At 36.6% G+C, this 26,218-nt stretch overlaps 1 protein-coding gene across 2 annotated transcripts in view; it reads left to right on the forward strand.

The window, feature by feature from the left end:
• MSRB3 (methionine sulfoxide reductase B3) overlaps nucleotides 1–26,218 on the forward strand; it is a 218,487-nt gene that overhangs the window by 179,641 nt on the left and 12,628 nt on the right. For both annotated transcript variants that reach the window (XM_072655280.1, XM_072655281.1), the window contains exon 6: nucleotides 15,805–15,902. In XM_072655280.1, the coding sequence (XP_072511381.1) occupies nucleotides 15,805–15,902 (98 nt within the window). The remainder of the gene's footprint in view (nucleotides 1–15,804; nucleotides 15,903–26,218) is intronic.

Here is a 26,218-nt window from a genome sequence, read left to right on the forward strand (position 1 = left end):
ATCTGGTAGGTGAGGGTGGTTAGTGATGTCAGAAGCAGTGGAGAGGTCAAGGAAGATGAGGACCAAAATACCTGATTTAATTTAGGGATTAGATCATTGATGACTTGGGAGAAAATAGTATCAATAGAATGACAGGGGCAAAAGCCAGATGATGAGAAATTAAGGAGGTATAGTGGATAGTGAAGTAGAAGTCTCAAATACAAGTTTTTTCATGGAGTTTAGAACAGGAGAAGAGAGATGGGATAGGATCTGATGGATTATAAATGCAAAAGTAAAGCATTGTTAGGATTAGGTGATTTAAGACTCTAGTTGAAGAACAATTATGTGTATTGGTAGAGGGAATTTCCTCTTTAGGAGCTCTCTACATTGATAAAATCATAGGACTAGATTTAAAAAGACAGTAAGATCAAATCATCCCTGAATAACTAGTCATTAGGCAATAGGTAATTAACCAATCATTTCCTGTCTGAAAGATGGAGTCACTTTTACTTTATGTCACATCTTATGCCTTCCTACTCCCTTTGAGAAGGAAGAAAGTATTTAGGATATACAGGAAAGAATAGTCTATAATCCTTGGCCTTTCTCACTTCTTTAACACAAATCATATTTTCTGACATTTTAAATCAGGGGTGGGGAACCTTCAGCCTTGAGCACACATGTGGCCCTCTATGTCCTCAAATGTGGCCCTTTAACTGAATCCAAACTTCATAGAACAAATTTGTTTTGTTCAAAGGATCTCACTTGAGGACTGGTAGGGTCCACATGTGTCCTTGAGGCTGCAGATTCCCCACCCAGGTTTAACCTTTTCAGTCAATTGAAGTCTTTAATTATCAAGGTATGTATTAACTTGGCTTGAAGAATATTCTCAAGTTATTCACAATTTCTTTTTCTTCAGTCTTTGCAACAGATTTTGGTATATAAGCTTATGGAAGCTTAGTGTGAATACTGAAAATTGAAATGATAACAAAACTCATAAAATAGTATTTGTACTTTGGCACACAATGAAAGCATTTCCATTAATTACTTGATTTGTCCATATGAGGAGACTCTAGAAACCATGTTTCCATTGAGTTGTACTACATTGGTGTCTTCTGCTTACCTTTATAGCAAGCATGTTGATATGGATATAATTCAGCTCCTCCATATAATGTCATATTATTAGTCACTGGACAAACATTTGAGAATAAGAGCACCAAAAATTAAATAAATTTTTGTGGTTGGTCTGAGTATTGAATAACTTTACTCAGCCTCCTTTTCTGCTATTGTTTTATCACTTGTTTTATAATTCACCATAACCAAAAAGTTCATTGTCAATCTCACATCTTCTAGTAATGAACCTTTCCAAAGAAATTCTCTTCACTTTCAGACCAAATCTAGGATCCTAATTAAGATCCTTTCAAATTATTCTCTACCTGTAAGACTTTCTAGAAGCCTGGTTTACCTCCAGTTCAGGATAAGACATCAGGACAGTACTTTTGTGGATATCTTGTTTCCACATAACAGATGTTTAATTGTTGTATTGAAGACAGGAACTCTTTCTACAACCCTCTAATAGGAAGCATAGTTAGCCTACACATGTTAGATCTCTAATAGATATTTGTTGATTGGTAAATAGATATTTGTTGATTGGTAGATTTTTCATCAACCCTATTCCAAGCAATAGGGAACATAGTTTGAATCTTTACCTGGATTTTAGATTTCTTGAACCAAACTACAATAGTAGCTTAACAAAAGCAAATACAAATTTGGGGAATCCTGGATGGACATCTGAAAAAAAAACCAGACATTTTAGTTAAAAGATAGAGGAGACCTGCTTGACAGCAGTGCATATGAAAAATAAAAAAAATAAACCCTAGGTATTTTGGTTGCCCATATTTTCTTTTCTTTTTTGTAAATTTATCTACTTATTTTTAGTTTTTGACATTCATTTCCATAAGATTTTGAATTTCATATTTTCTCCTCATTTCTCCCCTGCCCCATTCTGAAACACCTTGCATTCTGATTACCCCTTCCCCCAATCTGCCCTCCCTTCTATCACACCCCTTCCTTCCCTTATCCCTATCTTCTCTCTTGTCTTGTAGGGCAAGAAAGATTTCTATACCCCATTACTTGTGTTTCTTATTTCCCAGTTGCATGCAAAAACAATTCTCAACATTCATTCCTTAAATTTTGAGTTCCAACTTCTCTCCCTTCCTCCCTCCCCACCCATCCCCACTGAAAAGGCAAGCAATTCAATACAGGATATGTATGTATAGTTTTGCTAAAGACTTCCATAATAGTCATGTTGTAAAAGACTAATTATATTTCCCTCCATCCTATCCTGCACCCTATTTATTCTATTCTCTCTTTAGACCTTGTCCCTCCCCTAAAGTGGTTACTTCTTATTACCCCCTCCTCCCATTTGCCCTCCCTTCTATCATCCCCCCCACCACACTTATCCCCTTCACCACTACTTTCCTGTAGTGTAAGATAAATTTTCATACCAAATTGAGTGTGCATGTTATTCCCTCTTTAAGCCAAATGTGATGAAAGTAAACTTCATTTTTTCCATCTCACCTGCCCACTTTTCCCCTCCATTGAAAAAGCTTTTTCTTGCCTCTTTTATGAGAGATAATTTGCCCCATTCTATTTCTCCCTTTCTCCTCTCAATATATATTCCTGTCTTATATCTTAATTTTACTTTTTAGATGTCATCCTTTCCTATTCAACTCACCCTGTGCCTTCTGTGTGTGTGTATGTATATGTGTATATATATATATATATATATGTATGTATGTATGTATGTATGTATGTATGTATAACCCCTCCAACTACCCAAATACTGAGAAAAGTTTCAAGAGTTACAAATATTATCTTTCCATGTAGGAATGTAAACAGTTCAACTTTAGTAAATCCCTTATGATTTCTCTTTCCTGCTTACCTCTTCATACTTCTCTTGATTCTTGTGTTTGAAAGTCAAATTTTCTATTCAGCTCTGGTCTTTTCATCAAGATTGCTTGAAAGTCCTCTATTTCATTGAGTGACCATTTTTTCCCCAAGTATTATACTCAGTTTTGCTGGATAGGTGATGCTTGGTTTTAATCTTAGTTCCTTTGACTTCTGGAATATCATATTCAAGTCCTTTGATCCCTTAATGTAGAAGCTGCTAGATCTCCTTTTATCCTTATTGTATTTCCACAATACTTGAATTGTTTCTTTCTGGCTGCTTGCAATATTTTCACCTTGACCTGGAAACTCCAGAATTTGGCTACAATATTCCTAGGAGTTTTTCTTTGGGGATCTCTTTCAGGAGTTGATTGGTGGATTCTTTCAATATTTATTTTGCCCTGCGGTTCTGGAATATCAAGGCAGTTTTCCTTGATAATTTCATGAAAGATGATGTCTAGGCTCTTTTTTTGGTCATGGCTTTCAGGTAGTCCTATACTTTTTAAATTATCTCTCCTGGATCTATTTTCTAGGTCTTGTTTTTCCAGTGAGATATTTCACATTGTCTTCCATTTTTTCCATTCTTTTGATTTTGTTTTGTAAGTTCTTGGTTTCTCATAAAGTCATTAGCTTCCATCTTCTCCATTCTAATTTTTAAAGAACTATTTTCTTCAGTGAGCTTTTGAACCTCCTTTTCCATTTGTCTAATTCTACTTTTTAGGAAATTCTTCTCCTCATTGGCTTTTTGGGACTCTTTTGTCAATTGAGTTAGCCTATTTTTAAAGGTGTTATTTTCTTTAGCATTTTTTGGGTCTTATCTAGCAAGTTGATTCACTTTTCATGATTTTCTTGCATTGCTCTCATTTCTCTTCCCAATTTTTCCTCCGCTTCTCTTACTTGATTTTCAAAATCCTTTTTGAGCTCTTCCATGGCCTGAGCCCATTAAATATTCATTTTGGAGGTTTTAGGTTCAGAAGCTTTGACTTTTAGGTCTTCCTCTGATGGTATGCATTGTTCTTCCTCATCTGAAAGAATGAAGGAAAATACCTGTTCACCAAGAAAGTAACCTTCTATAGTTTTATTTTTTTCCCTTTTTTTTGGACATTTTACCAGCCAGTTACTTGACTTTTGAGTCCTTTGTCAAGAAGGGAGTATACTCTGGGGACCTCTAAGTTTTCAGTTCCTCGAAGGTGGCACAATCAAGGGAGAAGAGTTTACTCTTCTCCTGGTCTGCACTCTGGTCTGGGAGCTACCAAATTTTTTCTGCCCAGGATCTGCAAGTAGAATTCCCTTTCCAGAGCCTCTACCAGCTCCACTATGCTAGCAGTTTTCCTCACCCTAGGGCCACCACTCACTGCTGAGACTCAGATCAGCAGTTCAATTCCCCCAGGGTCTTTATGCCCAGAGCTCCAAAAATGGATGCTGCTGCTGCCTCCGCCACTTGGAGTCAGGGCTAGGGGAGGACCCTGCTCCCTTCTCACCCAGGTGAAAAAGCTTCTCACTGACCTTTGAAGCTGTCTTTGGCATTTGTGGGCTAAGGGATCTGGGAACCACAGCTGCTGCCTGGGATTCCACCCCTGATGCCTGTTCCAGTCCTATTCCTGCAGGTGCCATGAAGCCAAAGCTGGGCTGGGCTCTGTGGCTGCATTCCACTCTGTGTCCAGTGCTATAGACCTTTTGTGTTGGCCCTCCAGGCTGCCCTGGACTGGAAATCTCCTTCTCTCCATCTCTTTGTGGCTTCTGCTGCTCTAGAATTTGTTTAGAGTCATTTTTATAAGTATTTTATGTGCTGTGGGGGAAGAGCTAGAGTAAGTGTGTCTTTCTACTCTGCCATCTTGACTCCCCCCCTGCCCATATTTTCAATACAAGCATGTGTGTGTGTGTGTGTGTGTGTGTGTGTGTGTGTGTGTGTGTGTGTGTGTATAAAATAATGTTATTTTATGCTCTTTTTATATGTCCAGATCATGGAAGATAATAATCTCATTTTTACTCTGGACTGGTAAAATAACATCCTCAGTAGTATGTTTAGTTCTAGACACTACATTTTAAGCAGGACATTAATAAATTGGAGGTGATATAGAAAAAAAGTGACTAGAATGGGGGAGGAAGAGGAAAAGATGGGATATGTCTGAATGCCATGTCTTTTGAGGAATGTTAGAAGGGGCTAGGGATGTTTAACCTGAAAAAAAAAAGAAAACAGAAAAACTAAGGGGGTAGGGGTTGGGAGCTGATAAAAGATTTTAGGTATTTGAGGGCTGCCCTGTGAAAGAGGGAGTAGGCTTGTACAATGTCCTTCAAGACAGCAGAAATATTACCAATATATAAAAGTATAGATTGTGATTCAGTATAGAGGAGAGCTTCCTCACTATAAAAGTAGTGAAATAATACAAAAAGTGAGACTGCAAAGTAAGGTCCCCATTGCCAGAAAGAATATCTTTTGAAGATATTATGAAAGGAATTCCAAAATTGGGTGGGACTTTAAATTTTCCCCTAACTCCAAGAAATCTTGAACACTGAGGTGTGTTCTTTCTATTTTTCTCCACTATTAATTTGTAACTGTGTGAAATAATGCTAGTCATAAAGTCTATGTGTCAAGGAAGGGGTAAGAAATATTTCAGATGACTAAGAAAGATAATTTGTATCATACATTTTGTATATGTTGCTTCTTAATTAGAAGGTGAGTGCCTCAAGAACAGGCACTATGCTGATTTTTCCATTTGTATCCTCGTTGTTTAGTACAATGTAATATTGTGCTCAATAAGCACTTTTTTTATTCATTCATTTGCACGATTTGCAATTAAAGAAGAACATGTATAAGTTATTTTTTCCTATGAAGAGGATGGATGCTAGCCAAAACTGTAAAGATAAAGTTTATTCTAGCATCACCTCTTCTCAGTGCCTTTTTAGCTCTCTTCTCACTCCCTTTTGTCACATTCTGTCCACTCCACTGAATCCTCAGTTTATCTGGAGTTGAGATTTCTGGTACTTGTCTTTACACCACTACTCTTAAAATCCAGGATTCATCTCTGTCAAGTCTTGCCCCATCACTGAATTTAGTTGTATTGGAATCTCCCTTTCTTGGAACAATAGTTTGTATATTTGTAAGTAGCTAATTTGGTGAAGTAATCCACTCTAAGACCCTAGTAGGAAGGGTCTGAGGTCACTCATTGCTCCTGGTTAATATATTCCTAGTTTAAAAGGAGGAAGGAAGAAAGCAAAGATTTTTAAAGTGTCTACTATGTGCTAAGTAAGCACTTTATATTTTCTTCTCATAATCATCATGGGAAGTGGGTGACATTATTATCCCCATTTTATAATTGACTTAAATGAGGCAGACAGAAGTTAAATAGTTTATTCAGGGTCACACAGCTCAACAAATGTCTGAGGCCAGGTTTGGACTCTATTTTTCTGACTTGAAGATCAGTGCACTACCTACCTAGCTACCTCATCTTGGGAAAAGAACCATTTATTTTTTTCATGTTGGGGTCTAGCCTGACTCAGGAATAAAAGGGATAAACAAAGATTGAGTTGAAGTAAATCAACAAACAATTATTCAGCTGCTTAATGAGGAAAACAGGAGGTGAAGCAGATTTGGAAGGGAAGATAATTAGCTTAGTTTTAGACAGTGTTGTGTTTGAAGGAGCAATGGGACGTCCTTATGGATGTTTGCTAACGTTGGATAGAGAAGCAAATTCCAGATAGATTCCAGTTGAGGAGTTTGAACTGGAGATACAGATTTGGAAGTCAGATGCATTAAGTTCTTTATTCCAGTCTTTAATGAAGAGGTAGCCCTTCTGCTTACAACCTTCCTTCCATTTACAGGGCCAATTTTCTTACCTTTTATTTCCCTCCATGCATTCTATGATTCAACTCTACCTGTCTGTTTGCTGTATTGCACACACCATAGTTCGACTCTTGGTTGTTGTTGAGTCATTTTTCAATCGTATCTGACTCTTTGTGACCCCTCCCCCCCATCTGGGATTTTCTTGACAGAGATTCTGGAGTTCTTTGTCATTTCCTTCTCCAGCTCATTTACAGATAAGGAAACTGAAGCAAACAGAGTTAAGTGACTTGCCCAGGGTCCCACAGGTAGGAAGTGTCTGAATCCAGATTTGAATTCAGGAAGATGAGTCTTCTTGACTCCATGCTCAGTGCTCTATCCACTGTACCACCTGACTGCTTCAATTTAACTCATCTCCATTCACTGTGTCCCACGCTGACATGTTCTCCTTCCTTCCTTCTGCCTCTTAAAATATTTGCTTTCCTCCAATACTCAATTCAAAGGCCAGCTTCTTTTTGAAGTTTTTCTTGCATACCTCCCTTCCTCCTGCCCCACAGCTGCTAGAGCTCTCTTTTCCAAAACCACCTTGTATTCATTTTGTGTATATTTTGTGTTTATTCATATATGTCCACGTCCTCTCCCCTATTAGGGTGTAAACTTCTCAAGGAGAGGGAGTGCTTCACTTTTGTCTTTTTCAGCCTCAGTACAATGTCTCATCTATAATTGGTGCTTTGTAAATTCTTGCAGAAATTAATTCTGAGTATTCATGAGAAGGACAAATACTGAAGCTTAAGCTTAAATACTTTGGCCACATAATGAGAAAATAGGACTCACTGGAAAATACTCTGATGTTTAGAAATATTAAAGGCAAAAGGAAAAGGGGATGTTAGAGGATGAGGTGGCCAGAGTGTCATAGAAGCAACAAACATGAGCTTGGACAGACTCTTTGAGATAGTGGAGGACAGAAGGGCCTGATGTGGTCCATGGGCTCATGAAGAGTAAGACAAGACTGAATCACCACCAATGCTTGCTGTATTAACTATGCTGTTTACTATGTACAGAACAATTTGCTAAGTGTCAGGGAATGCTGAAAGGAATAACTGAGAGGCCCCGGCCTGGAGACTTCCATACTATGTTTGGGATATAAGACTCATACCTTAAAAAAAGAATAATGACACCAAGAAGCACATTATGAGTGCCGACCTCAAATGAATGGAACAGGAGGCAGACAGTTATCCCATTCATATCCCTGCTTTCCCCATTGTAGTTTGATATATTTTAGGTCAGCAGAAGAAATGAGATGGAAATGTTTTGGGAGTTTTGCAGAAGCAGCAGACAGCACAGAGCCTATGACCAAACACTTAACCCAGATTTTGCAGTGGTACTATAAACACTCCATAAAAGAAAGAGAAAAGAAATCAGACCATTTCTCCGGTATGAAGGGCCAGCCAAACAATTTTTACATGGATTTTCCATATTGCTGTGCCTCTAAACTCTGTGATGTGGAAGGGATAACTGTACTGCTTTTGGAAGCAAGAAGACCTGAATACAAAGTCTGACTGCAAGTTCTTGACCTTGTGACTTTGGGTAAATCACAATTGTTCCGGGCCTTACTCTTCTCATTGATAAAGTGAAAGGGTTTAGACTAAATAACGTGGAAAGTCCCTTCCAATTCTAAGTCCGTGACATGACTGTGTGTGCAATAGAAGTCAAAGGGAGAAGTTGTCTCTGGGGGGAAGTGAAGGCTTCATGGAAGAGGTGAGACTCTCTAAATGAACCCTGAAGGACTGGAAATGAGGATTAGGGCAAGAAAGAGAGAGAAATTTGTTGTTCAACCTGAAGTCATTGCTCTAATGGTGAATGTTTTAGGACATGTCAACATGGAAGACTGCATGTGGGCAGGATAGTGAAGGAGATAATTTTTTGGCTAGATGTGACCTTGATCTGCAAATTAGTCAACTGAATGTTGGTCTTGTTATCAGGGAGAACTGAGTTCAAATCCTGTCTCAGAGACTCAACACCTGAGTTACCTCAGGCAAGTCAATTAACCTGTTTTAGCATCAGTTTCTTCATCGGTAAAATGGGGATAATAATAAACCACCTCACAGGGCTATTATTTGAAGGACACACTGAGTTAACATATATAAAGTGCTTTCTTAAACTTAAAGTACTATTTAAATGTTGTTCAGTGGTGTCTGACTCTTTGTGACCCCATGGACCATGGTGTCCATGGAGTTTTCTTGACCAAGATGTTAGAGTGGTGTGCCATTTCCTTACTTTTCATCATCTCCCTATAAGTTGGCCAAAAAGGAGCCAAAGCCAAGAAGTAGCAATGGACATGATTTGCAGAAGCAAACCTTGGCCTTGCCTTTTATTAATACTGCTCTTATGTGGAACTGGACAAGTGTACAAGAAAGTTGATTCTCTAGAAACTCCTAGTTCTTTTTCCTTTGTAGTGAGACATCTATTCCAAAGAGTCTGGGGTTGTATTTATGTCTAAAAGGAAGGTAAAAGTTCACCAGAACAGGAAGAAAAGTTGTTTTGACTATTTATGGTCTTGGCTATAAGTACTTTGAGTCAGTTGAATAAAATTTTTCATTTATTTTATTGTTAGCCAGAGTGCTTGCATGGGAACTCAGGTCCCTTTACTTTTCTGCAAAAGACATGAGCTATATATATATATATGGAAGCGATGTGAGAATTCTGTTTATGCCTATACCCAGGACTGTGACCTCATTCTAAGTCCTTGGGTGCTGCCTTTTGATTGAGTCCAAGTTTTACAGAACAAATCCCTTTATTAAGAGATTAAGGCAGCACCCGAGGACCTAGAAGGCCATATATGGCCTTAAGTCCACAGGTTCTCCACCCTTGGTGCACACAATCACACTGATGATGATCAGTGCAATTGCATGTTGGAACCAAAACCATGCATTTCATTTATTCAATAAATATTTAATAAACACCTACTAAGTGTAGCCCTCCTTCACTCAAAACAAAGTCAAGTACAAGTCATGTCATTACTTCTGTAATGGCATGGTTTTCTTAGGCAATGAAGGATGAACACACTATGTGTTAGGCATTGTAGGAGGTGCTGAGAAAGCAGAGACAAAACTAAGTCAACTTTTGACTTGAGTTTGAAGTCTATTGGCAAAAAAAATACAAATGACTTAATGCCAACTATAAGGAAAGTAAAAGTAAAGGAATTTAGAGAGATCCAGAAAAGGGTTTGCATAGAAGTTGACACTTTGCTAAGCTTTGAAGGAAGCTAGGGAGGTGAGAGGCAGGGGTGACAAAGAAGTGCATTCCAGGCTGTGGGTACAGCCTGGGTAACGGCATGATGATGGTAGGGAATGTCATTTATGGGGAATAGCAAGTAAACTAGTTTGTCTAAACTAGAGAATAATGCACAATAAATCTAGACAGGCAGATGTGAGTCAGAATTCCTTGAATATCTACTTTACTTATACTGTATCCGTCCTGCTTAAAAAAATTGAATATGTAAATTTATTAAGAAGAAATATTCATTTATTTATGCTTCGAAGTAGCATCCGCATTCTTAAGAATAATGGATGACTACTTGAAAATAACAGTTCTTTGAAATAAGAAAGAGAATGGGCCCAAATCTAGCCCCATCAAATAGAAACAAAAGAGTATATTGGGGGAGGGGCAGGCCAACCCTGTTTATACAGGTTTTCACATGATTTTCCTTTTAAAAGAATGTGGATTGCATCCAAAACAAATAATATTTTGTTAGATGGGAAGACCAAAAGCAAAAGCAAAAAGCAAAAAGGAGGATGGATGATCTTTCTTTAATGTCAAAACTGACATAAACACATCCCCCCCCCAACCCTTTCGCTCAAGATAATTTTCTCAACAAGACACAGATTGCTCCAGTCTCTGCATATCAGCCTTTGAAGCAATTTCCTTATTATTAGGAGTGGGGGCAGGGTTTCCTTTGAGGATTTTTACTGCAGTGAAGAGTTCCTCCTTTAAATACTTTCACATGATGGGGGGAATTCCTTGTTCAAAGTCCTGTCATCACTGGGGATTTTCAGTCATTTATTGTAGATGAAGGCCTTCCTTAGTTTGATTGTCAATAGTGACTCACCTTGGCCTTATGTGTAGTAGGTACTTAATAAATACTTCATAAATGAATGAAGGAAAATGAAATCATCTGAGCTGTCCAGGGAGGTTTATGAGGATATTCCTCTTTTCAGGACTGCTGGAAGGAAGGTTTAGCCTCCTCCTCCTTCTTCCTTTTGTTTTAACTGAGAGGTTAAATATGCTTCTCTTTCCTTTTAAAATTACATTTTCACTTTTATTATGAGTTTAACCAACATCAACAGACATGAAAATTTCAATACAAAGAACAGAAAAAGAGAATTATGCCTGAAACAATGAATGATGCTTCGCTACAGTGTGTTTGTTAAATTGAACATGGTAGTTCCCAAACTGTCATACTTATGTGGCTCTTGCTGAATTTTCTCATACTTTCTTTCTGTTTCTTGCTTTAATGTTTCTCTAATGCTCTTTTTCTCCTGCTCCCCCATCCCACCCATTTTTCCTACCAACAAAAACATTCTCTTATGACAAATACAAATAGTCAAACAAAAGAAATTCCTACACTGGTCATATCCGAAAATGTTTGACTCCTTCTGCCCCTCTACACTGGTACCTCTCTGCCAAGAGGTGGGGGTGTTCATCATTTTATGAAGTTGTGATTGGTCACTCCAACCAGCATGGTTTTCAAATCCTTCATTGTAGAAACTGTTCTTCTGGTTCCAACCATTTATTCTGTATCAAGCACAACTCTACAGCTTTCTCTGAATCCATTTCTTTTGTTGTTTCTCCTGGTCCAATAACATTTTGCTACATTCATATAGGAAAGGAAAAGAGAATAAGAATTTATGTAGTGTCTAGTATATATATCATTCACTATGCTAAATGCTTGACAAATATTATCTTATTTTATCCTTACAGACATATTGAGAAACCTGCCCATTTTATAGTTGAGGAAAGTGAGACAGACAGAGGTTCCCTGCGGTAGGCTGTCTGGACAATGCACTTCTCCATTTCCTTGAGCAGTCTCCTACTGGCAGCTGGCTTTATCTCCTCCTATAGCTCAGGATTTTGGAGCCAAAGTGACTTTGAGCCTCTTAGAGGACTCCATTGTAAGTGTAGACCATCCAGGGGCATAGTCCCATAAGTCTCCTAGAGCAATAATCTTATCAGAAACTCATTTTGACCCTTAATTTTGGTTAAGATCCTGTTGGCATCAGGTCCATTTTAATTAATGTTGTCAACGACTTCAAAGGTGCATCCCTGATTCAAACACCCAAAGGTTTTTGAACATCATCTTGGGCAGTCCTGGACTGAGCAAAGGAGCTTACTTGTGTTTCCCTTCAGTTTGCTTGGCCGTTGTTTCATCTGGCACTCTTGTAAACTTAGCAAGGATATTTGTCAGGAGAGCTGGACACAACTAACATGTTGCCATCTTAAACAGAAGTCCACATGAATCTCTTTTGAAAGATGAATAATAGCCCAAGGGCTACAGAGTTTTTAATATAGTGGCCCACCAATTTTCTTCTAGACCTTTCTATCCATAAGCCTTAGACAGTACATTGAATGTTTACTTATGAATTTCCTCCATAGCTCAAAAGGTACATCATCACCATCCATTTTATATTGGTTTTGAAATGTTAATCCCCACAATGCTCCATTTTCTCAGAGTCTCTCCCAATGTTTAGATGGTGCCAAAGTAAACAAACAAATTGCACTTTTCAAGCATCAGTGCTTAAGTAGCACACATTGAAATCATTTGAGGACTTCCATCCCATCCCACTTGACCTAATCCTTTATGACACTCTGGAGACATCACAAACTCAACATGTGCAAACTGAACTCATTATCTTTCCCCTAAAACCAATTTCTCTTCCAAACTTCCCTGTTTTTGTCAGAGGTATCTCCACTCCTCCACTCCCCAAGTCTGTAATGTTGGCATTATGTTCACTTCCTTACCTTCTCCCTTACTTCCCTCACCCCACATAATTAGTCAGTTGTGAAAATTGCCATTCCTATCATCCTAACATCTTTTGCATTTGACTCCTTTCCTCTAATCACGCAACAACCACCTTATTTCCTATCTTTACTGTTTCTCCTCTAGACCATTTAAAAGAACACTAAATTGGCCTCCCTTTCCAAGTTTCACCCTATCCAACCCACTTTTCATGCAGCTGCCACACTGATTTGACATAAGCACAGTTCTTATCAAGTCACAACCTCTTAATAAATTCCATTGGCTCCCTATTACTTCTAGGATAAAATATGAATTCCTATTGAGTTTTTAAATCCCTTCACAATGTAGTCCCATCCTGTCTTTTCAGCCTCAATGTATATTTCTCCTTGTTGTGGGGTAGATCTAATTCAGACTGGTCTGATGGTTCAGACTTGAGATCAGAACAAAATGAGACACTAGCAGACCATCTTCTTTCGAAAACTATTCCTGTCATTTTGATTCGGTTTGGGGTGCTGGGAACTATGAAATGCAAGGGTACAGGGAGTCTGCCTAGAAACAATTTGATCACTCAAGCCTTCTTTCAGTAATAGTAGTAAGGTTTTATTATAACACTGGTTAGGCAAGCAAGATTAGTAAATCTGCAAATTTGATGAGGATGGAACTGATACTTATATACAGAAAAAGACTGTGAGAAGATCTGGATGGAATTAAGGAGTGGCAAGTAGCCTGGGGTGGGCCAGGTGTGGACAATGAAAGAAATTAAGTAGTCTGGGCTGAGTCAGAGGGTCACCTGGAAAGGACAGTTAAAAGGATTATTGAGTATCTAGGTAGAGTGGGATGGATGGGCTGGATGCCTCAGTTGAAACACCATGTATGGGAAAGTTTAGAGGCTTTCAGGGGTTCAACTGTCCCATCACTTTGACCACTTATTTATTGAGGGAATGGCCGTTAGTGTCACATATTTGCATTAATTTCCTACATATTTAAGATATCAAAATTTCATTGGTGACTTTGATGTAAAAGTTTTTTTTAAAAAAATTCTACTATTCCTCCTCTACTTTTATTTTCATTCTTTATGTTTGTATAAAACTTTAAATTTTATATAGTCAAAATTGTCTGTTTTATCTTTTGTGATCTTCTCTATCACTTGTTTAGCTAAGAATTCTCTCCCTAGTCATAGGTATGAAAGATACCTGATTTTTTTTCTCATTTTTTTCCAACTTTCTGATCTTTTCAAGTTCAGGTTGCCTCTGGTTTAGGTTCATTTTGAGCTCATGCTGGTATATTGTGTAAGATGTTAGTCCAAACTTCATTTCTGCTGAACTGTTTTACAGTTTTCTAAGCAGTTCTTAAAAAAAAAAAAAAAAGAGTCCTTTACCTAACAATGTATGTTCTTGGCTTTATTAAACATTGAGCTAATGATTTCAATTGCTTGTTTCTTGCTTAGTCTGTTCCATTTATCCACTTTCCTCTTAACCAGTGGTAGGTAGTTTGGATGACTATTCCACTATAATATAGCTTCAGATCTAGGAATGCCAGACCCCCTTCATTCATATTTCTCATTATTTCCCTTGAGATTCTGAACCTTTCATTCATTGAAATCAAATGTTACAATTTTTTCTAGTTCTATAAAACTATTCCATTAATTAGCATTAAATTTCAAAATTATTTTAGGTAGTAATGTTGCTTTTATTATAGTGACTCAGTCCAAATATGAGCTGAGTTGTGAATATTTCTTTAATTATTTCTGTCTCTTTTTCTGTAAAAATGTATTTATATAAATCTTATATGTGTCATGGTGTCATGCCCTTCTATGCCTATATTTTTAGAAGTTGCACATTTTGTTAAAGGCAGAATTTTTGTTAAGACTTATGTACCTTTTGAAATAACCATGTAGTTTTTGTAATCTTTGTCATTTATATGATTATAGGATTAGTTGTGCTAATTGTTTCTCTAATGTTGACTCATCTCTGGGATGTTTCCAACTTGATGATAGTAAATTATTTTTAGTGTATATTATTTCTTCATATAGATTTGTATATAAAATAATTTGTGCATGCATTTAATGGAAGAAAGCAATATTATAATATTAATTACCGATTGGGGTAGACCACACAGAATGGGACTAGTGACAGAATCACTTGTGCAGATCTTTGGAAAATGCCTTTATTAAGGGTGAGGCTCATTCAAAGAATTGTTTACAGTCTCTTTGACTTAATTCTGTTACCTTTTTCATTATTTCAGCATGTTTGAAACTGTAGTTATCACTTGGGAACTGGCACAAAATAACACACTGATGTCTATAAATAACAGAAAATGGTGATAGACTTAGAAGAAGGAATATTTATTTCAGTATTTCAAGAAGATGTGATTTTATTGACGAGAGTTCTGCATCTACCAGTTCTGATCATCACCATTCAGCAAGTCACGAGATGAACTCTGAAAATGAGAAGAGCCACAAAATTTACCACTTTGTAGACAAACTATATATCTATCACTTATCTATTATCTGTTGTCTTTTATCTGTTAATTTATCATTTATCTGTCATCTGTTATATCATTTATCACTATCATCCATATTTTTATCTACCATCTATTATCTTTTATCTGTCATTTATTTGTCATCTATTAGCTTCTATCATCTATCGATTATTTTTGTTAAGTGTGTTATGTTTTCTATTTTTCCCCTTTCAAGTTAAGTCTCATATAGAAAGGATTTCCATATTATGTTTTTTGTTGTCACTCAGTCATTTTTCAGTCATGCCTGACTCTTTGTGACCCTGTTTGAGGTTTTCTTCATAAAGATACTAGAGTGGTTTGCTATTTCCTTCTCCAACTCATTTTACAGATGAGAAAATTGTGACATAATGCGTTAAGTGACTTGCTCAGGGTCACACAGCTAGTGTCTGAGACCAGATTTGAACTCAGGAAGATGAACCTTCCTGGCTCTAGGTGCCATGTTTTATCTACTGCACTACCTAGCTGCCCATACTATGTTTAGTATATCTTTAAAATCACATTTCTAATTGAAAGCCGTTTATGTCATTCTCTCTCTCTTTTTTTCTTGTATCTTTCTCCCTAGGTTGGCCCTCCTTTCATGATGTGATAAGTTCGGATGCAATTACATTCACTGATGACTTTTCCCATGGGATGCATAGGGTTGAAACAAGCTGCTCTCAGGTCAGTTAACCACACCTGAAATTCATTGATGGCAAAATACAACTTTTACCTATGCGTTGTGAAACACACCCAAGACTTGTGATTATGTCAATTACAGGTACCAAGGTCAAGTGATGACTTACAAGGGTGACAAATGAGTAATTAAAGTGGGGGTGGGGGTGGTGGTGGTGGCAGTGAGGAGCAAGGAAGAGAGAAGGAAGGAAAATCAACCTCAGACCTCAAAGCATGAAGTGTTCTTAAGATGTGAGGATTCCTAATACATCTTTACTTGGCCTCCTGTAGGAAGAATTGTTCCCTCTTAGCTTTTTCCACTTTCTAATACTTGGGCATAATACCTCTTTTTGAAATATTCCATCCTCTACATAACAGTCTCTGAAGCCCTTAAAATAGGATCAGTCTAAGGGTGTTTGGTTCTCCCAACCCTCTCCCTTTGTGCCTCCATTCTTGGTCCATTCATAATGTAATTTACCCCATCAATGACTCTTTCTAGAGTAAAAATATACTTCCCCTTTTGTAGGACGTGTAATAACTGGGAAAAGAAATCCAATACTGACCATAGGAACTTACATTTTATGTGGTGCTTCATGATTAAAAAAAACCCATTACTTAATGTTCTCATTTGATGTTCACACCTGTTAGGTAGTAAATATACTGCCTAAATATATAAAATTGCATTCCATATCTAACAAAGCTGCTGTGGGGAAGCACTTTGTACACTTCAAAGGGACATATTCAGAAATGTCACATATCGTGTCCTCATCACTGTTATTGTTATTAGAATAATCTCATTCTTCTCATCTTTATCAATGGCAGTTCAGATAGAAAGGATCTAGAGGCAAGCTGTTCTCCTACTATTATGTGCTTTTTGTAGTTGAAAAAAAGTATTAGGATACATGCTTATAATCTATAGACTTCTGGAAAAAGTGTCCTTTGGTACAATTCCAGTGGCAGCCAAGATAAAAGGGATGATATATCTCTTATCCTATTCCACATGGTTCTGGTTTCCTTTGTTATATTTTGTGGACTTTTCCTTCTATGTAGCTTAGAGAATGAGTATTTGTTATGGAGACATCTACTGAAACATCATTATCTCAAGTTTTAGTAAATCTATTTAGGCCAGAGATGTCAAATTATAATTGGTAAAACTCTTAGGTGCGGCCAAAACCAGATTAAAATGTAAGTGTACAATGTGACGTAGATATGTTTACTTGTAGTTTTCTAAGTCAATGTGTGACCAGCGGGAATTCTTTCTGAGTTTGGTATCATTGTCTTTTGTGAATGTAGACAATACTTCACTCTGTGATAATAATTCAGTTTCAGTGCAATTAATATGTTGAGTTGCCTAGTTTATTTTGAGGCCTCTATGAGGTTCTGTTGCTTCTCGGTACATGAAGGAACCTGAAAGCTTTGGATCCAGATTTTAGCCACCTTGTGTACTGGTAGGCATTTATTAATAGGTGGTAAATTTTTATAATCTAACAGTGATATTTCACAACTTCTACTTTTTCTTTGCGTAATCTACCCTGATTGCTATGCAAAGGTCCTGAAGGAAAGAAACCCTTCTATGACACTTGATGGCAATGACTGGGTGCCACCACGTGATCATAAACTCCCGTTTCCAAAAGCAAATCCACATAACCTTGCCATTTTTTCCTGTTGTTGTAATTATTGTTACCCCATTTTGCTAATGATGACACAGTCTCAAAGTGGTTAAATGAATTTTGTGAGATTATATGGTCAGTAAGAGACAGAATTGGTACTAGAACTTGGTTTCCTGATGCATAGACCTCATGCCACTTTAACAACATAGGTCAGAACTGGCATGTTGATCCACAAGAAGAGAAGATTTGCAGGAATTTTCGTGTGTGTGTGTGTGTGTAATGCATAAAATAAAATACATAAAATTATGAATAAATTATATTGAAATATTTATCAAAAATATATTTTTAAAGTGAACAGCCCTCACAATAAGAATAGCTAATAGGCAGAACATGATAACTGTTTTCAAATACTGGAAAGGCTATCAGGATTTGTTATTTTTATCATCATCATGGTCACCATCATTATTCTTTATTACTGTTATTATCATCATCATAGCTATTATTATTAATAGTACCATCACATAATGAATGAATTAACTGATTGATTGACAAACATTTATTAAGTGACAACCATGTGCCAGGCACTGGGCAAGGTTTCAGCCATCCAACTAAAAAAGAAAGCATCTTTATTCACAAGGAATTTACATTCTATTGGATAAACAGGATTAAAATTCTAACCCTTAACACATACTATCTGGGTAACCATGGGAAAGTCACTTAACCACCTGGTGTCCTAAGCAACTTCATTAGACCGTAGGTTATAGATAAATTGCAGATCTATTTTGATGGAGGGAGTCTTTACATCAATGAAATTTCAGCTTTGAACAATGAAGAAAAAAATGGACTTAACCCTGAAAAAGCTTGCAAAATGTCTGCCTCTCCAACACCTTTCCTGCCCCAGTTCCATCCCTGCCCCTCCAGCTCCCAAAGAATTTTAATAACAGGGGTTTTAGATGAGCAGTAAAGGAGAACTTTAAGTTGTTATAAACAAAACTAAATTCCTAGGGAAAATGTGAGAGCCTCTTTCCAGTGATCTAGTGTCTTAGATGGGATACTGTGCTTCTTTCACGGAGAAGGAAAAAATAAAATTGATAACCTTTTGAGGTTCCTTTCCATTCAGTGATCCTCAGCCCAGCTTCACTCCATGAACTTTTCTGATACCTTTACTCAGAGCATACTCATGCAGCCTATCAAATTAACCCGAGTCACACTTGTAATTATTAAAAGTTAAGTTTTTTTCAAATTGCAAAAATGATATGGAAATTATAATTCTGAAATGTATTTTTTAAAAATGCTTATCATTTTAGTTTCCAAAGCCAAGAAGAACAGTGATTAGACTACTTCCAAAGACCAGTCAGTCACTCCTTACTTTTTCTATCTCTATAGCTCTCCAGCAGAGCTATATAGATATAGATGTGCATATGCATGTTGAACCCCCCACCAAATTAAATAAATGTTATTCTGACCCATCTCTTGAAATACCAGTTGTGAATTGGTAAATTTTCCCAAATGAGATCTTTATTTTTCAACATCTGATTTAAGATAAATTAAATTATAAACTAAAATATAAATTTTTTTCAGCAACAAGAATATTGTGTTTGAAATGCCAAGTAGAACACTTGTCAGTTTCAGAGTATGTGCAGCCCATAGTCTTCCCCTTTATGGGAGGAAAATACTAATTATTTTAAGAAACTGTTTTTAAAGAGCAAGTATTGTCTCTTGAGATTAATTATTATACAAATACAAGCCATAATCAGTCCAATTTGATTTTTTAAAAATTCTGGCTCAAAGGGTCAGCTAATTATTCATGTTTATCTAATATCTTCAGGTTTACAAAGTGCTTTACATATGTGATCTCATTTGATCCTGTGATAGTAGGTACTACAGTTATAATAATCCTATGATAGTTGGTACTATAGGTAATATAATTGCTGTTGGGCAGCTAGGTGGTGCAGTGGATAGAGCACCAGTGCAGGAATCAGGAGGACCTGAGTTCAAATCTCACCTCAGACACTTGACACTAACTAGCTATGTGACCTTGGGCAAGTCACTTAACCCCAATTGCCTCATCCTGGGTCATCTCCAGTCATCCCGATGAATATCTGGTCACTGGTCAGATGGCTTTGGAGGAGAAGTGAGACTGGTGACCTGCACAGCCAGCCCTCCCTCACTCAAAACAAAGTCAAGTGCAAATCATGTCATCATTTCTCTGATGGCATGGTCTTCTTTGGCAATGAAGGACAAACGCACACATTGTTAGGAAACTGGGTGGTGCCATGGATAGCATTAGGAAGATTTGGGTTCAAATCCAGTCTTAGATGGGTGATCCTGGGTAAGTTAAGTTCTGTCTGCTTCAGTTTCTTCTTCTATAAAATTTAGGTAATACTAACACCCACTTCCTAGGGTTAGCATGAGAATAAAATGAGATAATATTTAGAAAGCCCTTTGCAAACTTTAAAGTGCTACATTTATGCAAATTATCATTGTTGCTGTTATTATTATAATTTCAAATCTACCTTTAGACACTTACTGTGTGACCCATGGCAAGTATCTTAACCTCTGCCTGTCTCTGTTTTTTTTCACTTATGAAGTATGGACATTCCCAGGGTGGCTGTGAAGATAAAATGAGATAACGTGTAAATCACTTTGTAACTCTAAAAGTGTCATATAAATACTATCATCATCGTGACCATCATTGTTGTTGTTCTCCTCTTCCTCATCATCATTACAGAGGAAGAAGCTGACGCTCACCCAGGTTAAGCTAATGGATGTAGGTACTTTCTTCCCCCTGATGTTTGCTTCTTCCTTTTCATAGACAGGTTAGCCATCTCTTTGATTGGGGGCCTGAATAAATTGTACAGTATGGGAAGAGCAAAGGAATTTGCTGTTCTATTAATTCCCTCAAGAATTCTTCCACCTAACATGTTATACACATAGCATAGTCAGTTATAGTTGTCATGAGACAGACATGAAATGCAAATTTTCTCAGTGCCCAACTCACCTCATCGTAAGTTTCCTGTTACTGCACTTCTAGAAGAAATTCTTGGATGTCTCACTGGCTTAATCACTGGCTTATCAAGTTTTGTTTTGCTTTTAGAATATGCATTTTCCCTATAGGCATATGTGAGTTAGGCATATTGATGAGAATGTTTATTATTTGAATGTGTTTTTACTTGAATTGAAATTGAACCAGAGAATTGGTGAGCTGTCTGAGGGCAGGGGCTGTGTTTGCCTTTCTTTGTATCCCCTCATACTTAGCACAGTGTGTGACAGGTGGCAGATCTTTAGTAAATATTTATTGACTAACTAATGTGTAAGTAAGATGAGCCAAAAGCAGAGTGCTAGAGAGAGTCAGAGGAAGTCCAGGAAGACCTGAATTCAAGTGTGTCACACATACTGAATGTGTGACCCTGGGCAAGTCACGTAACCTCTAATTTGAATTTCAGAGAAGGGAGTTCCAAATACTAATTAAATCACAATTCCAGTCCTTTCTTCCATTCTTATAGTGTTTAAGTTATTCCCTGGTTGAAAAGGAATAGAGCTATAGCTCAAAAGCTATACTTTTTAAATAACAAATTTTTAAATAACAGCTTAGAGACCTGAGAAAGGTGATGAAGCTTCCATTTTATCCCTTACCACTGAGTAATCGCTGAGACTGGGAGAAACTTGATTAACATAATAAATAAAAATATAAATGAAAGTAAAACTTTAAATTTTTATTATTTATAGTAACAACTAGCATTTATATAGAACTTTAAGCTTAACAGAGCACTTGATTTTATCAAAAATAAAGCTAATAGAAATCATACGATCATCTCTATGGATGCAGAAAAAGCTTTTTGACAAAATACAGCACCTACTCCTACTAAAACCACTAGGAATAAATGAAGTTTTCCTTCAAATGTTAAGCAGTTATCTACCTAAAACCATCAGCAAGCATTATATGTAATGGGGATAAGTTAGAAGCTTTTCCAGTAAGATCAGGGGTGAAGCAAGGATGCCCATATCACCTCTATTGTTCAATACTGTATGAGAAATGTTAGCTTCATCAATAAAAGAAGAAAAAGAAATTGAAAGAATTAGAATAGGAAATGAGAAAACAAAACTATCACTCTTTGCAGATGATATGATGGTATACTTAGAGAGTCCTAGAGAATCAAGTAAAAAACTACTTAAATTAATGAACAACTTCAGCAAAGTTGCAGTATATAAAATAAAGCCCACATAAATCATTAGCATTTCTACATATTACTAACAAAGCCCAGCAGCAAGAGATAGAAAGATAAATTCCATTAAGATAACTATAGACAAAATAAAGCATTTGGGAGTCAAACTGCCAAAACAAACCCAAGATGTATATAAACACAATTACAAAACATTTGTCAAAAAAAAGTCATCTAAATAATTGGAAAAAATATAAATTGCTCACAGGTAGGCTGAGATAATAAAATAAAAATGATAATTCTGCCTAAATTAATTTTCTTATTCAGTTTCATACCAATCAAACTACCAAAAATTATTTTATAGAGCTGGAAAAAAATAACAAAATTCATCTGGAAGAACTAAAGGTCAAGAATATCAAGGGAATTTATGAAAAAAAAATGCAAAGGAAGGTGGCCTAGCTCTACCAGATCTAAAACTGTATTATAAAGTGGCAACCTTCAAAATTATTTGGTACTGGTTAAGAAATAGAATGGTGGATCAGTGGAATAGGTTAGGCATTCAAGACAGAGTGATAAATGACTATAGTTATCTACTGTTTGATAAACCCAAAGATATCAGCTTCACTATTTGACAACAAATTCTGGAAAACTGGAAAAGAGTATGGCAGAAACTAGGCAGAGACCAACATCTTATACAATACACCAAGATAAGGTTAAAATGGGAAACTTAATTCACATATAAACTTGTTGAAGAATGAAGATTATCTGCTTTTTTTAAACAAATATGAGAGGTGTCAATGAAATACGAAACCTGACATATAAATAATATTAATGACATCTTATCAATTGTTTGTTCCTTCTACCTGATGAAGAGGTGCTCATTATTTCTTTAGCTATAAACTAAATCAGTGATGACTTCATTCAGCCTCCTATAAGATTTGGCCACACTTGTACATATGAAGTCATATATGTCCTGAGGGAAAGTAGTACATTGTAATTTCTGCTTCAGATATAAAGTCTATTTTGGTCCTGTTAGCCTTGGTGAAAGTTATTGTTAGGCTGTTAACATTTTTGAAAGATGCTGGTGGTTTTCTTTCCTTCCTTCCTTCCTTCCTTCCTTCCTTCGCTTCCTTCCTGTCCTTCCTTCCTTCCTTTCTTCCTTCCTCTCCTCTTCGCTTCTTTCTTCTCCTCTTCTGTCTCTGCTCTTTCTTTCTTTCTCTCTCGTCTCTCTGTCTTTCGTCTTTTTCTGTCTTCTCTCTTCTTTCTTTCTTCTCTCTTTCTGTTCTTCTTTTCTCTTCTCTTTCTTTCTTTCTTCTTTCTGTTCTTTCTCTTCTTCCTTTCTTTTCTCTTCTCTTTCTTCTTCTTCCTTCTTCTTTCTTCTTCTTCCTTCTTCTTCTTCTTCTTCTTCTCTTCCTTCGTTCCTTCTTTCTTTCCTTTCCTTCTTCTTCTTCCTTTCCTTTTCTGCTTCCTTCCTTTCCTTCCTTCTTCTTTCTTCTTTCTGTTTTTCTTTCTTGTTCTCTTCTCTTCTTCTTTCTTCTTTCTTCTTTTCTTTCTTTCTTCTTCTTCTTCTTTCTTTCTTCTTCTTTCTTTTCTTTCTTCTTCTTTCTTTCTTTCTTCCTTCCTTCCTTCCTTCCTTCCTTCCTTCCTCTTCCTTCCTTCCTTCCTTCCTTCCTTCTTCCTTCTTTCTCTTCTTTCTTCTTTCTTTCTTTCTTTCTTTCTTTCTTTCTTTCTTTCTTTCTTTCTTTCTTCTTTCTTTCTTTCTTCCTTTCCTTCCCTCCAAGATACTTAAGACTCCCTCAGAAACACACAAAAAACCCCAATAAATAAATGGAAAAAAAGAAATAGAATGTTAGATTTTATTTAAGTACCACTGTTTTATATCAGGTTTTAGGTACATGGGCCAATGTTTATGCCCATGGGTGAATTAATTCTCTTTTCCAGAGTAGCCTGCAACAGAGATGACATCAGTAACTTAGAAGCAGTCAAGGAAAAATGATATGTTAGTGATATCCTTCTGTGGTTAAAGATAAATTAAGCATAAATCCCTTACCAAAAGGAGATAACCTCCATGAAAGACATCAACTCAAACCCAGCATAACTCTTGGTCCTTTCATTAATGAAAATGGTGATCAATGGTCACCTTTCCTGGGGCTCAGAAAGTCAGGTTTCTTTTCTTAACAGTCGATTATTGGAGGAATGGTCCTGACCCCACTCCCTTTGGGTGTCTTTTTCAATCCCCTAAATTTATATTACTTAGAAGAGTTATTTCCCCTTGCTTATGTCAAGCCTTTAATTTTAAAGGAGAGAGAGAGAGAGAGAAGAGGAAAGGAAATTGACATTTACCCTGGCATATATGAAAATATATGTTCTAAGTAAGTTACATGCTAACTATACAAAATAATATGACTTTACAGAAACTTACTGCTTGTTATCCCCTTCCCCAGATGGATGAAACTATGGGATGTTTGCCAGAGAAATACAATATACTGTGGGAACATTAACAAAGTATTATTTCACTAATTTAAAAACATGTTGATACTTTTCTTTCCTATTTCTTTTAATTGATGTTTTGCATATATTTGATTAATTTTTAAACTTTTTCTTCTTTGACATTTCTTTTACTTTTGAAAGACTTACTTCAGGAATAACTCCTTTCTTCTTTAGAATTGATTATTTTAAGAATCTTATTCAAGTCTGGCTTCATATTTTTTGTATCATATTCTAGATTTCTTCATTTCCACAATCCTACACTCAATTATATAATTTTTCTCACTCTAATTTCTACATTTTTTTTGTGTGAGGTAACTGGGGTTAAATGGCTTGCCTAGAGTCACACAGGTAGTAAGGGTCAAACATCTGAGGTAGGATTTGAACTCAGGTCCTCCTGACTCCAGGGCCAGTAGTCTATCTACTGTGCCCCAAAGCTGCCTCACTTTTTTTTTTTACAATTTCTAATCCCTTCATGGAAATGTAGTATGAATGAGAGGACCATACGACCTTATAGAATGCATATACCCAAACATGGGAATAAGATCTTTCCACTTGTAAGTAGAACCTGAAGCAATGTCAATCAATCAACCAACTAGCATTTATTAAGTACTTACAATGTTCAAGTGACTATACTAGACTCTGGGGCTACAAAGTCAAAAAGTGGAAGAATTCTTACTCTTAAGTCACTTAACGCTAGCAGGAAAGATAACATGCACATACACACACACACACACTCATATATGTGTATATATATGTATATATATATATATATATATATATATATATATATATATATATATATATATATACATATAGATTGATATTTACATAAAACTATTAAATTTACATGTTATTATTCTAACCTATCAAAATTCTTTTGGATTTTTATTATGTCATTCCCAAATGTCATCATTTTCTTCAAGCTTCATATTATCTACAGATTTGATAAATTGCCTTTATTCAAAAAGCACATAAAACTGTTAAATAGCTCCTGGCTAAGGACAGATCTTCAGGGTGCTCTGTCAGAGATTACTTCCCTTTGATATATTAATGGAGATCCATTGAGTCTGGACATTCAACCAGGTCTAAATTCACTTAACTATGATATCACAGGAGACACTGTCAGTTATCATATGGAATCTAGGCATCCTTTGTTGTTGTTCAGTCGTGTCCAACTCTTTGTGACTTCATTTGGGATTTTATTGGTAGAGATACTAGAAGGGTTCGCCATTTCCTTCTCTGGCTCATTTTACAGGTGAGGAAACTGAAGCAAACAGACTTGCCCAGGTTCACATAGTTATTAAGTGTCTGAAGCCAGATTTGAACTCATGAAAATGAGGCCCAGGCCCAGCACTCTATCCACTGCACCTAGGTATTCTATATCTCTATAATTCTAGCCTGCTACTCCAGTAACAAAGGTTTACCTGGTTAGTCTTGTTGAATGAACTATTCTGGAAGAATTAACCTTGGCTCTTACTGATCACTGTATTCCTATCTTAGTGGCCTGAAGCCATCTCTTTAATGCATATTGTAGAATATTGCTAGGGAATTTGTCAAGTTAGTTTTTGAAGGTTTTTCCTTCTTCCTCTATCAAGCACCAAAACAACCTTTATCCTTCTCTTTGTCATGAAGTTGCCCATCGTTAGGAAGTCTTCCCTTGTGATTAGGATTGAATTAAATGAAATGGAAATCAGATATGACTCTCTCAGGCCAAGTTGCAGGATATATTATCACTGGTCAGTTCTTTTTTTCAGTGATCTTTGTTTTGTGGCTCATTAGTTATACTGAACCAAAGTCTCAACCACACAAGCAAAGCAATGCAGGAGAACGCAGACATACCACAGGCACTCCATTGTGACTTCCCTGGTGGCAATAGCAGCCTGAGCGATGCACTATAACACAGAAGAAGCCAAGAATAGGGAACCCCCATCTCCACAGAGAAGCTGTGGCAAGTTTAGCTAATGACTAAACTACTGAAACAAAAATGAGATAAAATTTGTATTTTGCCAACATTAAAGCACTATGGAAATGCTAGCTATTATTATACCTTGTTAGAAAGAAG

The sequence above is a fragment of the Notamacropus eugenii genome, chromosome 3 (assembly GCF_028372415.1).
Source record: "Notamacropus eugenii isolate mMacEug1 chromosome 3, mMacEug1.pri_v2, whole genome shotgun sequence".
Taxonomy (NCBI): domain Eukaryota; kingdom Metazoa; phylum Chordata; class Mammalia; order Diprotodontia; family Macropodidae; genus Notamacropus; species Notamacropus eugenii.